Source organism: Narcine bancroftii, chromosome 3 (assembly GCF_036971445.1).
Source record: "Narcine bancroftii isolate sNarBan1 chromosome 3, sNarBan1.hap1, whole genome shotgun sequence".
Lineage (NCBI taxonomy): Eukaryota > Metazoa > Chordata > Chondrichthyes > Torpediniformes > Narcinidae > Narcine > Narcine bancroftii.
Window position 1 is genome coordinate 266,669,688 of NC_091471.1, and position 13,686 is coordinate 266,683,373.

At 42.4% G+C, this 13,686-nt stretch overlaps 2 protein-coding genes across 2 annotated transcripts in view; one reads left to right on the forward strand and one right to left on the reverse strand.

Annotated features, from left to right (window-relative positions):
• The window catches only part of LOC138758725 (guanine nucleotide-binding protein G(I)/G(S)/G(O) subunit gamma-7-like), a 78,814-nt gene that overhangs the window by 36,900 nt on the left and 28,228 nt on the right, over nt 1-13,686 (reverse strand). The window lies entirely within an intron of this gene.
• Nucleotides 1,087-3,533, forward strand: LOC138756826 (uncharacterized). Its single transcript, XM_069923216.1, has 2 exons — nt 1,087-1,095; nt 2,526-3,533. Exons 1-2 carry the CDS (start codon nt 1,087-1,089, stop codon nt 3,531-3,533), a joined length of 1,017 nt encoding a protein of 338 aa, XP_069779317.1.

Sequence of the window (13,686 nt, forward strand, 5' to 3'; positions counted from 1 at the left end):
TGGTGTGAGCTTGCAGGCGCCTCAGATTGAAGAGACTGCCATCCGTGCGGTACCGGATGTAAACAGCGTCTTCATTGTTGGGGTCTTTCATGGCTTGGTTCAGCATCATGCTGAAGAAGATTGAAAAGAGGGTTGGTGCGAGAACACAGCCTTGCTTCACACCATTGTTAATGGAGAAGGGTTCAGAGAGCTCATTGCTGTATCTGACCCGACCTTGTTGGTTTTCGTGCAGTTGGATAATCATGTTGAGGAACTTTGGGGGACATCCGATGCGCTCTAGTATTTGCCAAAGCCCTTTCCTGCTCACGGTGTCGAAGGCTTTGGTGAGGTCAACAAAGGTGATGTAGAGTCCTTTGTTTTGTTCTCTGCACTTTTCTTGGAGCTGTCTGAGGGCAAAGACCATGTCAGTAGTTCCTCTGTTTGCGCGAAAGCCGCACTGTGATTCTGGGAGAATATTCTCGGCGACACTAGGTATTATTCTATTTAGTAGAATCCTAGCGAAGATTTTGCCTGCAATGGAGAGCAACGTGATTCCCCTGTAGTTTGAGCAGTCTGATTTCTCGCCTTTGTTTTTGTACAGGGTGATGATGGTGGCATCACGAAGATCGTGTGGCAGTTTACCTTGGTCCCAACAAAGCTTGAAAAACTCATGCAGTTTGGCATGTAGAGTTTTGCCGCCAGCCTTCCAGACTGCATGCAGACAAAACCACATGATTCAAGGCATCTTTGTAATTGGGTAATAATAGCATCTTTGACCGGGTTTATTTTTCGTCCCTTGCATTTTACATTAAAAGTGATTGTGTTAAAAGTCAAGAACAATGAAAGTAAATTAGTCAAAAAGTAAATTAGTACTTTTTGTTGTTATAACTAACTACAGGGATATTTTTATAAAATAAATTTCTGCACAAATTTTTTTATATATAGACAGTCATTTTGGTGTCACCGGTGTGGTCCGCACCCACCTAGTGAAGCCAGTGGACCTGCCTCAGTGAAAAAACCTATCTACATTTGTCAAAACCCCATAATTTTAAATTCCTCTATCAAATATCCCCTCATTCTTCAGAAAATTTTAGTTGCGTCGGCCGAATGGCAAAGGTTGGATTGGTTCTCTTTGAAACAAGTGGTCAAAGGAGAATAGGATAGATTAAAAAACATAAATGGTCTATCCAGAAGAGATGGAAAAACTGTTTCAATTGAAATTGTTGAGATCCAGGAGAACAGTCAAGGTGATCTGAAAAATAATAAAGGATGAAGGAAACCCTTTTTTTTTGTTATTAAAATGTTTAGAATCTGAAATGAGTTGTCAGCCTCTGCAACCCAATGTACTCAAATGTGGCATTCAGAAGACTGGCTGGGAAAACAATGGAAAGGATGGCGATTGTGTGACTAGCTAGATTGCTCTTGCATTGTCCTGGCATGGACTTGGTAGCCAAATAGCTTCCTTTCATACTGCACATGAATTTAAACACTGCAAGTCATGAATGTACATTCATAAAGTGAAATTATCCATTTGCAATATCTGTGATTCCATGTGTAAAACAGATTGTATGGGAATATACACTCTCCAGCAAAAATCTAAATGGAAATAACCGACCTGGGCTAAAAGTTGCACACAAACTAGATTATAGCAAATCTTGGAAATACACTAAATTTCTCCAGAACATATTTTTTTAAAAAATATAGTAGTAGCCCTCCACAGAAGTGGCTTTTAAGACAATACCTTTCCCATTAAAATGAAACCAATGGTTATACAGATGATTCTCCCCCTCAAAACCTTGGGGAAAAAAAATTATTCTTTCCCAGTTTAGAAGGTGAGAGTATTCCCTTTCTCCGCGGAACTTGAAGCATCTGGCAACTTCACTGCAACTCGCATGATTCAATTCCCCTTTGATTCTGTGTAATGCTTTGCTGTTTGTGAAAGGCATGACTAAACATCATGTGAAATGTCTACCAACAAACTCCTTACTTTCCCTTCAGAACCAATTCACAGAAAGGAAAACATACTGTTATCAATGAAAGCATTATTATAATTATAAATATACAATTCTATAAAACATTACTGATTGACATTGTCTGACCTTTATTCTATAAATAGAATTTTATTTTGTCTCACTTCAGAGAAAGTTCTTTGTGGCAAAAGTCATGAAAATATTACTGTCATTTGTGTTACAACAGATCATTATTCAATGTTTCAACCTCTAAGAAAACCAGCATTCCTGAATTTTAATTAAAAAAATGCAAGTAATATACAGATTAGAATTAGGAAAACACCAATGGATAGACATTAGTATTTGCTACTTGTATTTGAGATTCCTACCTCTCAAAAGTTAGCAAAATGTGAAGGGTAAAAAAGCAAACTCACTCCCCAAAAACATAACTGAAATCAAGAAAAAGATGCTTTCTGGCATCTTGGTGAAAGAAGCAACACAGATAACATGTTTTTTTAAAATCTTAATGCTTTTGATTCCAACAACTACGGGGGGAGGGGGGGGGTCACAAGGACCACTCTCCAAATTCATCAACAGAATTTTGCCTTCATCTTTGCTTCATACGGGCCCCCAACCAACGGGCCCCCAACCAACGGGCCCCCAACCAACGGGCCCCCAACCAACGGGCCCCCAACCAACGGGCCCCCAACCAACGGGCCCCCAACCAACGGGCCCCCAACCAACGGGCCCCCAACCAACGGGCCCCCAACCAACGGGCCCCCAACCAACGGGCCCCCAACCAACGGGCCCCCAACCAACGGGCCCCCAACCAACGGGCCCCCAACCAACGGGCCCCCAACCAACGGGCCCCCAACCAACGGGCCCCCAACCAACGGGCCCCCAACCAACGGGCCCCCAACCAACGGGCCCCCAACCAACGGGCCCCCAACCAACGGGCCCCCAACCAACGGGCCCCCAACCAACGGGCCCCCAACCAACGGGCCCCCAACCAACGGGCCCCCAACCAACGGGCCCCCAACCAACGGGCCCCCAACCAACGGGCCCCCAACCAACGGGCCCCCAACCAACGGGCCCCCAACCAACGGGCCCCCAACCAACGGGCCCCCAACCAACGGGCCCCCAACCAACGGGCCCCCAACCAACGGGCCCCCAACCAACGGGCCCCCAACCAACGGGCCCCCAACCAACGGGCCCCCAACCAACGGGCCCCCAACCAACGGGCCCCCAACCAACGGGCCCCCAACCAACGGGCCCCCAACCAACGGGCCCCCAACCAACGGGCCCCCAACCAACGGGCCCCCAACCAACGGGCCCCCAACCAACGGGCCCCCAACCAACGGGCCCCCAACCAACGGGCCCCCAACCAACGGGCCCCCAACCAACGGGCCCCCAACCAACGGGCCCCCAACCAACGGGCCCCCAACCAACGGGCCCCCAACCAACGGGCCCCCAACCAACGGGCCCCCAACCAACGGGCCCCCAACCAACGGGCCCCCAACCAACGGGCCCCCAACCAACGGGCCCCCAACCAACGGGCCCCCAACCAACGGGCCCCCAACCAACGGTGAAGATGAGAAAGGCTGAAACTTTGGAAGGGAAAAAGTTAGATCAGTCTTTGCCTTCTCACTACATTTAGCTGGGCATTTGGTGATCTGCAAAACCTAAGTTTAATACTCTAGTTCATAGTTTGATTTCTAATGTTAGCTATTCTAAGCTAGATCTGCTTTTATGGTTCCAAATGGTTTTCACTCAGGAGTGGTTAGGAAGGTGTTCATTTATTAAAGGCATCAGAAATTGTGGATCAGAATAATTTTAGGATGCCATATGGATGTATATGAAGAATAACCAATATTAAAGTGTGATTGTAGTTTAGGGGTTATAGAAGCAACAGGAAGGAAACTTTTCCAGCCCATTTTTCATTAATTTCCCTTCCTTCCTTCAATGTTGCCATTCAGAACTCAAGAGCATAAGCAATAGGAGCAGGACATCCAGCACATTAAGCCTGCTCTGCCATTCAATGAGATCTATCTGATAACTGGCTCATCTCACCTACCTGATTTTTTCCCCATATCCCTTAATTCCCAAAATTCTATCCAACTTTTAAATATATTTACTGAGGTTGCCTGCACTACTTCAATGGACAGTGAATTCCACAGATTCACCACCCATTGGGAAAAGCAGTTCCTCCTCATCTCCATCCAAAATCTACAACCCTAAATCTTGAGACTATGTCCCCAAGTTCTAGTCTCCTCTACCAATGGAAACAACTCATCTACCTGGATCTTATCCATGCCTTTTATAGTTGTATACAAGATCCCGTCACATTCCAAATTTCAGTGAGTGCAAGATCTTGTAAATATATGGAGGACTGAATGCACCAACCCCAAATCTTACTAATCTCTTGAAATGGCATTATCTACAGACCTATGGAAGAATTGGGAAGAATGAGCTGAAATACCTTTTTACCTCCTGATTTGTAGTTTTCTATAATTTTGATAACAATCACATATTAGGCAGCTACTGTCAATGGGCTGGATGACTTGGATTGTCTCAATGTTGATCTATTTACTGTTGGGATAAGATTTACAGACTGCCGCAAAATGACTTCGCTGTTCTTGACAGATTTTAGTTGACCATTTTGTTGCATTGTAGAAATTACAAAATATTTGAATCAGCTACATTTTTTCAGTATCATCCTTTTCTCACACGCAGTGGAATGTTAAAAATAATTTTGGAACATATTGGAGCAATGACATTAAATGAGTAACATTACCTTTAACAAATAGATCTTCGAAATTCAAGCATACAAAATAATCCAATACCTTCCTAGAGAAGCTGTTTGGATCACAAAATACTAATTTCTACTTTGGTTAATTTCCAACTGAACATGCATGTGTCCAAAGCTCAGAGTGTCCACAACATTTAAAAACTATTTTAAGAATGTTCTTATCAACAATTGCAACCAATGACTTTAACCTTGTTTCTCTACAGGCTGTAAAAATATGGGGCTGCTTAATTAAAATTAGTTTGTCATTTGACATTGTTAATAAATCTACCCAGGATTTTTGGAGTTTTGATGGCTCAGTTCTCATTGAAGCCTCTGGTGCAAACCTATACAATCAAGAACTGCCAACTTCAGTCCTTTCCATATCTAGAATGGACTCTGATACTTTCCAGCATTCACACACAAGAGCATAAACTTTCATTCTTCATCTGCAACAAAATGAGCCAAGATTTATCAAACCTTGATCAATATTGCTTTGGAGATATCTGACTTCCTACTTTTATATTTAACTCGGTTCATTCTGTGCATCATTGATCCCAATTCCCAATCATAAACCTTTGAACAAATTTCTAAAAGTTGCATAAAGACAAAGCAATGTTAATCATTCATATTTGAATAATAAACCACAATGGTCAATCTTTCATAAGTGAAATGGAATTTTATACGTTAGCTTCCAAACTGCAATAAAAAGTACATACATCACTATATAAACAGGACATTAGAAATTTTGACAAAATATTTTCTTCAAGGTAATTTGTCCATTGACCATTTTTACTCTTCTGGTGTTTTACCCTCCCTCAATAATCCCTCAAGTGGTCACATTTTCTTTCCGAGCTCTTATATTGGAACCTTGACCTTCCAATTAAAAACAACAATTTTATTATAACCATATAACCACTTACAGCACAGAACAGGCCAGTTCGGCCCTACTAGTCCATGCCGTAACAAATCCCCACCCTCCTAGTCCCACTGACCTCCTCCAGTCCTTTCCTCATTATGGTTTTAATTTTGTGACAGCATAGTTACAGGCCCTTCTGGCCCGCTAGTCTGTGCTGCCCCAATAAACCCTGTGTGATCAATTAAAATAAAAATTGAATTCTTCTTTCTTTGGCTTGGCTTCGCGGACGAAGATTTATGGAGGGGGTAAAAAGTCCACGTCAGCTGCAGGCTCGTTTGTGGCTGACCAGTCCGATGCGGGACAGGCAGACACGATTGCAGCGGTTGCAAGGGAAAATTGGTTGGTTGGGGTTGGGTGTTGGGTTTTTCCTCCTTTGCCTTTTGTCAGTGAGGTGGGCTCTGCGGTCTTCTTCAAAGGAGGCTGCTGCCCGCCAAACTGTGAGGCGCCAAGATGCACGGTTTGAGGCGTTATCAGCCCACTGGCGGTGGTCAATGTGGCAGGCACCAAGAGATTTCTTTAGGCAGTCCTTGTACCTTTTCTTTGGTGCACCTCTGTCACGGTGTCCAGTGGAGAGCTCGCCATATAATACGATCTTGGGAAGGCGATGGTCCTCCATTCTGGAGACGTGACCCATCCAGCGCAGCTGGATCTTCAGCAGCGTGGACTCGATGCTGTCGACCTCTGCCATCTCGAGTACCTCGACGTTAGGGGTGTGAGCGCTCCAATGGATGTTGAGGATGGAGCGGAGACAACGCTGGTGGAAGCGTTCTAGGAGCCGTAGGTGGTGCCGGTAGAGGACCCATGATTCGAAGCCGAACAGGAGTGTGGGTATGACAACGGCTCTGTATACGCTTATCTTTGTGAGGTTTTTCAGTTGGTTGTTTTTCCAGACTCTTTTGTGTAGTCTTCCAAAGGCGCTATTTGCCTTGGTGAGTCTGTTGTCTATCTCATTGTCGATCCTTGCATCTGATGAAATGGTGCAGCCGAGATAGGTAAACTGGTTGACCGTTTTGAGTTTTGTGTGCCCGATGGAGATGTGGGGGGGCTGGTAGTCATGGTGGGGAGCTGGCTGATGGAGGACCTCAGTTTTCTTCAGGCTGACTTCCAGGCCAAACATTTTGGCAGTTTCCGCAAAGCAGGACGTCAAGCGCTGAAGAGCTGGCTCTGAATGGGCAACTAAAGCGGCATCATCTGCAAAGAGTAGTTCACGGACAAGTTTCTCTTGTGTCTTGGTGTGAGCTTGCAGGCGCCTCAGATTGAAGAGACTGCCATCCGTGCGGTACCGGATGTAAACAGCGTCTTCATTGTTGGGGTCTTTCATGGCTTGGTTCAGCATCATGCTGAAGAAGATTGAAAAGAGGGTTGGTGCGAGAACACAGCCTTGCTTCACGCCATTGTTAATTGAATTATGGTTTAAATAAAAGACAGGGCAGTATGATTAACAAACTCAAATCCCTGTTCTGATTCAATCCCTATTCTTCCTCTTTGTCACCATTCAAGAATGCAAAAAGCCTTTCAGTTAAAGCAGCAATTCACTGCACTTTTTCTTCCCAAGCTAGTGGACTATATTCACCATTCATAATGCAGACTGGGGAATGCTCAGCAGAACATCCGTATTCTGACTGCAAGAACGAGCCCAACCTTCCAGTTGCCTGCTTCTTGAATTTACCAGCCCATCTGGTTCCCATCTGCACTGTTTGAAGCCGTCCTTTAAAATGATTAGAATTATTTGATGAATACCAATAGGCATCTTGTCCCATTTGTAATAATTAGCAAAAATAATACATTCTTAGTCCACACAAGGTTGAAATGGCACAGCAAATGTGCACTTTTGCTTGGTACAGCAAGCAATAATTTACTCCACTTTTTAAAAAACATTCAAATACAGTAGATTCACCCTCCCCCAAACTCACTGCTGAATTAGTTTGCAAATATAGAATTCATGTACTACAGGTAATGTTTGAAAGAACACTAGTGAGTGCACAGTCATGCCACCTCCCATGACGAGCACGTTATGTAAATTAAATGACGCAGTGGTTACATCAGCCGCGGCCTTTGGCAGAGGAATCCCTCCCACACTGCTTTACACCACCTACACAATGTGGAGCTGTTCATCAACCCACAGCTAAGCCCCGCTAATGATGTTTGATGTATAGAACAAGAGAAAAGACACCAGTGAGTCACGCAAACACATCACTTATGAAACGTCAGGTCTTTGCACAATAAAGGTTACGCCCTGAGATTTCTTTAATACATTTGTGTATAGAACAGAAGATTCACACACCAGCTCAGATGTGCAGGAAGCATGGAGGATGAATTGTACTGATTAATGGCTGCAAGATTTAAAAACATTACAAAATAAAACCCAAAAATGCATCAAGTTTAAATTCACAGGAAATACACCAAAAGCAGGTTAATTGATATTCTTCACCCTAAAATCTGCAACTTAGGACTGTATCATTTGATATTGAATGCAAATACAATGCATGTCTAAAACAGTAGAGAGAAGCAAGGTTTTAGCACATTCATTTCTTAAAAAATAAGTTTGGGCCAGTTTTGAGATAGGAGCTTGGATGCTCTAATTGACCTGTGTCTCGAGACAAGAAAGTGAAAATGTGCCTTCCTTGATCCTTTGTAAATTATGCAAATATGGACATCACTGCTCCCCACCGTCCAAAATCAGAACAATGAATTTAAAAAGACTGAAAATATTCACTTTTCAGTGAACACAGGAAAGCAAATTGTTTGTACAAGATCCTGAAAGGTAATCGCAATCAAAATGTTAAAACTATTTAAAAATAATATTAAAAGTGCATTAGTAATACTAACTCAAAATGCATCAAAATACAGTATTGCAATGATAAAACATTTTATACTATGAACCACAAACAAGCTCTATTACAGCTATGAAATAAATTCAAAACGAACAGCACACTTTCCAAGAACAACCTTTATTTATTTAGCTTTCATAAACCAGATTGTTCCAGAATGGTGGAATGTCCTCCAAAACCATTTGTAATATCTTCAATAAGAATGGATTCTTCCATTTCTAAAACCCAGCATCTATTCAATGTTTGCATTAAAAAGAAATTGATCTGGAGCCAAATTTAATAGATCAAAATTAAAAATATCAAATAGAATTATTGGGCTGTTGCAGATTTTGTTGGTACTCCCACAATTAGGGAAACACTTTCCAAAAAATCTTTGTTTGTAAGATTTACATTTTAAACAGGACGTCAAATTGTAATTGCATCAGGCATATTGCAAGTGAACAGTGAAAATGTAATCAGTTCTCAGTCTTAAATATTCCTTCAGTAATAAATTCAAAATGTTATTACTTAGGGCCCAGTCTTTCAATTTCCAATGGAGCAAGGACCCCATATTTTGGCTTTTCCCAAAAAGCCTTTGTGAAGGTTTCAGTGCATCTTTCAGCGTGTAGCACAGCACATACACAGTAAAAAAAAACAATTTACACACAGACCAAATGTGCCATGTTGATCTCTGATAGTGTAGGGAAGAACTATGTATTTCACTATCATTCAGCAGAAATGAATAATGCTGTATTTGTAACAATTGATGTAATTAATAACCAAGATTAGCTTTTTTTCTCGTCATGGCATTAATACTAAGGAAATAAGCTACATGCAGTGAGCATGCCCAAACAAGGAGATTCTCACTCACACAACTGCTTCTTCTGAATACCAAACAAGCATCACCACAAAAACCATTTTTTTTGTTGCTCAATTGCTCATTTAATCTGGAGATGAGAATTGCTGTGGATTCCATCTGCTTAAATTTGACATCAACTCAACCATTTTGACTCTTAATTTTAATTTCTATTGCTGAAGTGACATTGCAGTAAAAGATTCTTTTAGAAACCAAAATAATTAAACCAATTTTATCACCTAATTTTCCCATTCACATGCAGTCTGGTTCAAGGCAAGGTTATATAGGGCATGGCATGCACCTTTTACAGCCCTCAGTTAGCTTGACCAAATAGCTTTGGCAGTGATAATCAGATGGCTGTAGCTAACCAGTCACCCACATCACCAAATTAAAGGGCATGACTGCCGTTTTATACATGCAATTCTAGTACGCACATTCCTCAAGTTATAGTTTATTTTTAAAAAATCTCAATCTTGTTACCTGCAAATACAAAGTCACGTACAAATCAATAAACCTGTGAGCTACTGAAGATTCACCAAAGATTCCCTAAATCAGTGGAGGGCGGGAGGAGAAATTGTTATGAGAGATCAAAAAGAACATTCCTCAAGTTCAGCAAAAGGTGATCATATGGAAACAAAAAAAACATCCTTGTGTGCTGTTAAGGAATGCTTCCCCCAAGCAATGGCCTTCAGAATCTCAAAATAAGCATCCTTCCATTCAGAACCATTCATCTTCCAAAGGATGGAGAATCCCTAACAGTCTGTCCAATTGCTCAGAACAGAGTTCTGAATATTAAGGAGATCAAGGAATGTTGGAGAGTGGCACCAAAGCAAGTATTTCAGTACACACAAAAATAGGAATAGGCCACAAAGCCTCCCAAGCAAGCCCTGCCATTCAGTATAATCACGGCCAACGCTGGTGCCAGTTTCACTCCAACATAGAGGAGAGCAGGTAGATACAAGTCTGCTTTGAGAAAAGCAGCTAGATTATCTTGAGACACAAATGCTGGAGTTTATTTTAATTAGAATTGCTTCAATTCAATGTTCCAAGAACTACACTTTACACTTGCATGCAAACACTCTTTTAGGGCAGGTACCACATCCCTTGCATGAACTGAAGGCAATACATGCCCAATACATCTTGGTTTGGTTCTAATCCCATGAAATGACTTTGTAATTCCGAATATAAAGCATCAATTTCCACTGCACTGATTCAATTAGCCTATTACATTTTGCAACCACTAATACTTTGAGATGCCCACTTCAAAAGTACATGGGGGAAAAATTTACGCAGAACGCATTTCAACTGTTGATCATGTTGCTGTTCAAGGATCTCCCTGGTCACAGCCTCTTCTCACTGTTACCTTCAAGCAGAGGAATGGAAGCCTGATTGACAGCACCTCATGGTTTAAGAATAATTTCTTTCCAACACCTATCAGGGTCCCGAGACTCTCCTTGTTATACCATTCAGGACTGTTCAGACCACAAAAGGAATGCCAAGTCACTTTTTTGCAATCTGTTAACTGAATATTTATTATGTTTTGTTCATTTGTCTTTTTAATTCCAAGTAGCATTTAGTTGGTAGTTTTTAAATTCTTGGAAGTTTTTTTTGATACAAAGTCCCTACTTCAGTGCACATGTATATTGATATTTATTGTCATGTGCACTGTACAAAGATCAAACATAAAAGTACACTCCAATAGGTGTTTTCATGCTGGGCCTCTGCTTCAAGGCCAGCTGCAGAGGCAGTTAAAAATTTTAAACTTGCCTCTTCATGAAGCAGCCCTAAAAGGCTGCTCCAGTGCTGCTTTTATGCCGAGTGGTGCCTCGATGAGTCATCCAGAGCTGCTGTAGGCAGGGCGACTTGCCATGGCGCCTCCCCTCATAAATACGCAGCGAAGCAATAGCCGTCTTTCCCTACCCATAGGCCCCCACGAAGCTGGAACCACTTTGCGCTTCCCAGAATAGTTCCAGCTGAGTGGGGGGCGGAATTATGGGTAGGGAAAGCGACCATTGCCCTGCCACGTATTAAGCCGCAGGTGCTGACAAGTGGCCCCAAAGGCCAAAACGGCCCGGTAAGGTGCTGAAGCAACCAGCCACCCCTGCCCTGACAGGGTCAGAGGGAGAGAGGTAAGTGAGATGGGTCGTGGGCTGACGATGTCATCAGCCCAGCCCTAGTCAACTGCTTGCAGCGGCAGTACATTTATGCTGGGTAGCAGAGCACAGTGTTCCACCGCTGACCCTTCCCAGTCGAGAGGGATTGCAGTTAGCACCTTAGAGTCGGTCACGGTGAATCCCCACCTTCACACTCAGGTTTTTTTTGACTGCATGAAAGGACCTAGTGATTGGGAAGATTCATTGGAAATGAACATCTTGAACATTCTGTTATAGGCTGTTTGGCCTTCATAGAAACCAGTGCAAGGGTTCAAATGGCAATAAAATAATTTTTAGGTGCAAAGACAAAGAGCGATTATAAACTACACAGATCTGCTTCACGGGTAAGTACTGTAACATGATACGCAGAGAGTTTTACTTTATTGACTTTACAAATACAGATTATTTACATTTTAGATGCTCAGAGCCAAAAGCAAACAGAGCAAGTGAATATGATGTGCTTACTCCATGGGAGGAACCATCAGTATGACACAATTCTATCACTGTTCTTTCAAAACAAAAATGTTCCAATACACAATGATATTGCTGCTATCAAACCCAAGGTAAAGTAACAAGGTACCTTGTGTTAAATTGATATTTAATGACTGGTTCCACAAAATTAATGCTCATAACACATCAAGTATAAACACAACAGCCAAATAGGACAGCAGTTGTTTTGTTCTGTTAAAGTACTTTACCAACTCTGATGGATAGTCATTGTCCCAAAACATTAACAGTCCCTCTCTCCACAGGTGTTACTTGACCTGATGGGTATTTCTAGTACGTAACTAACTTCAAAATTCTAGCATCTGAAGTTTATTTTTGCTATTCAATTACAATGCACTGGACACAAAGCTATGGCCGCACAACCTGCCTGCACTCTGAATCACTGGCTCATAATCTGAAAAAACAAGTGAGCCAGATGCCAAGCTATTAGATTTCCAAACAACAGTGGCAGATTAACCATTAAGCTAAGTAGGCTGAAGCCTAGAGGCCCAGAAAGTAAAGGGGCCGGTCACCAACCATGGGTACACCAATGTAACAACTTGTCAATATGGACTGGCGTTAGACCTGGGTCCACCCGTCAATCAAGGCTCCGAAATGCCAAACCAGGCTCAGGAAAGTGTGGTGTTCGTTTTGAATTTTGTAAAAAGTGACTGGGGTGAACAACACAGAATATCAAACAGCGCAGCGGCCAGTTTCATGGCTACCAGAAATACCCAAGAAACCCTCATCTTCACTGAAGGAGCCAAGGGCATCTTGCAAGTGATCTCAGGAGCATGTGTGGTGTTCTACAAATTCTCGTCTGGCAGCAGTGGGAGCGGAGCTGCACGGTGGGGGGGTGGGGGGTCACACTGGTCTCATCAATACAGAGGTGGAGAATCCGCATCCTGAAGAGCAGCTGTCAGCTAGGGGTGAGGAACGGGTGAGCTCTGGGGAATTCCATAGGCAGCTGCATGGGGCTGTACACCAAAGGCTTAGCCTGTGGGTGGGTAAGGACCTGGGGGGGGGGGGGGAGATGAGATTTGGCTTACAAATGCCTCCATGATGGCAAAACATACCCAGCAGATAAATTTAGAATAAGTGATGGCATCACACTCAAAGGGTAATAAATGGAATAATTTCACTTCAACAAAGGGTGGGGGCTGGGGCTAATTTAAGATCAGTTTAGGGCTCGCTTGGTAGTTAATCCGCCCACTGCCAAATACAATTCAAATAACTTGTTTAAAAAGTTGTATTTCAAAAGAGAACCCACATATTTCTTCCACACCTTTCACAAATAGTTGAAACTCTTGCACATTTCTGAAATGTGATCATTATTCCATTATGCAAAAAGGATCACATGAAATAAATTTTATGTGTTATGCCTGAAGAGACTGGATGCTGACAAACTAAGGGAACATCAGGTGGAATGCTCCTTGTAGGAAAACAAAGATGTATAGCTTAGATTGATCAGCGTGAAAAAAAATTCTAAACAACTTCCAATTGCATTATATCTTTTAATATAGAATATATAGATGTTATCAACAAAATTTGACAAGTTTTATGGAGATTCCAAAGAAATTGGGGGTTTTCCTCAGATCAGAGAAGGTTAAGGGAAACCAACATGCCAAATAGTATTCATTTCAGGACACAGATGATGGGTCTCTGCATTAATAAAAATCAAATTAGGAGTTAAAGTGGGTCAAGTTTTCTTTCATCAGTGCTGAGAAAACAAAGCACACCCAATCCAGT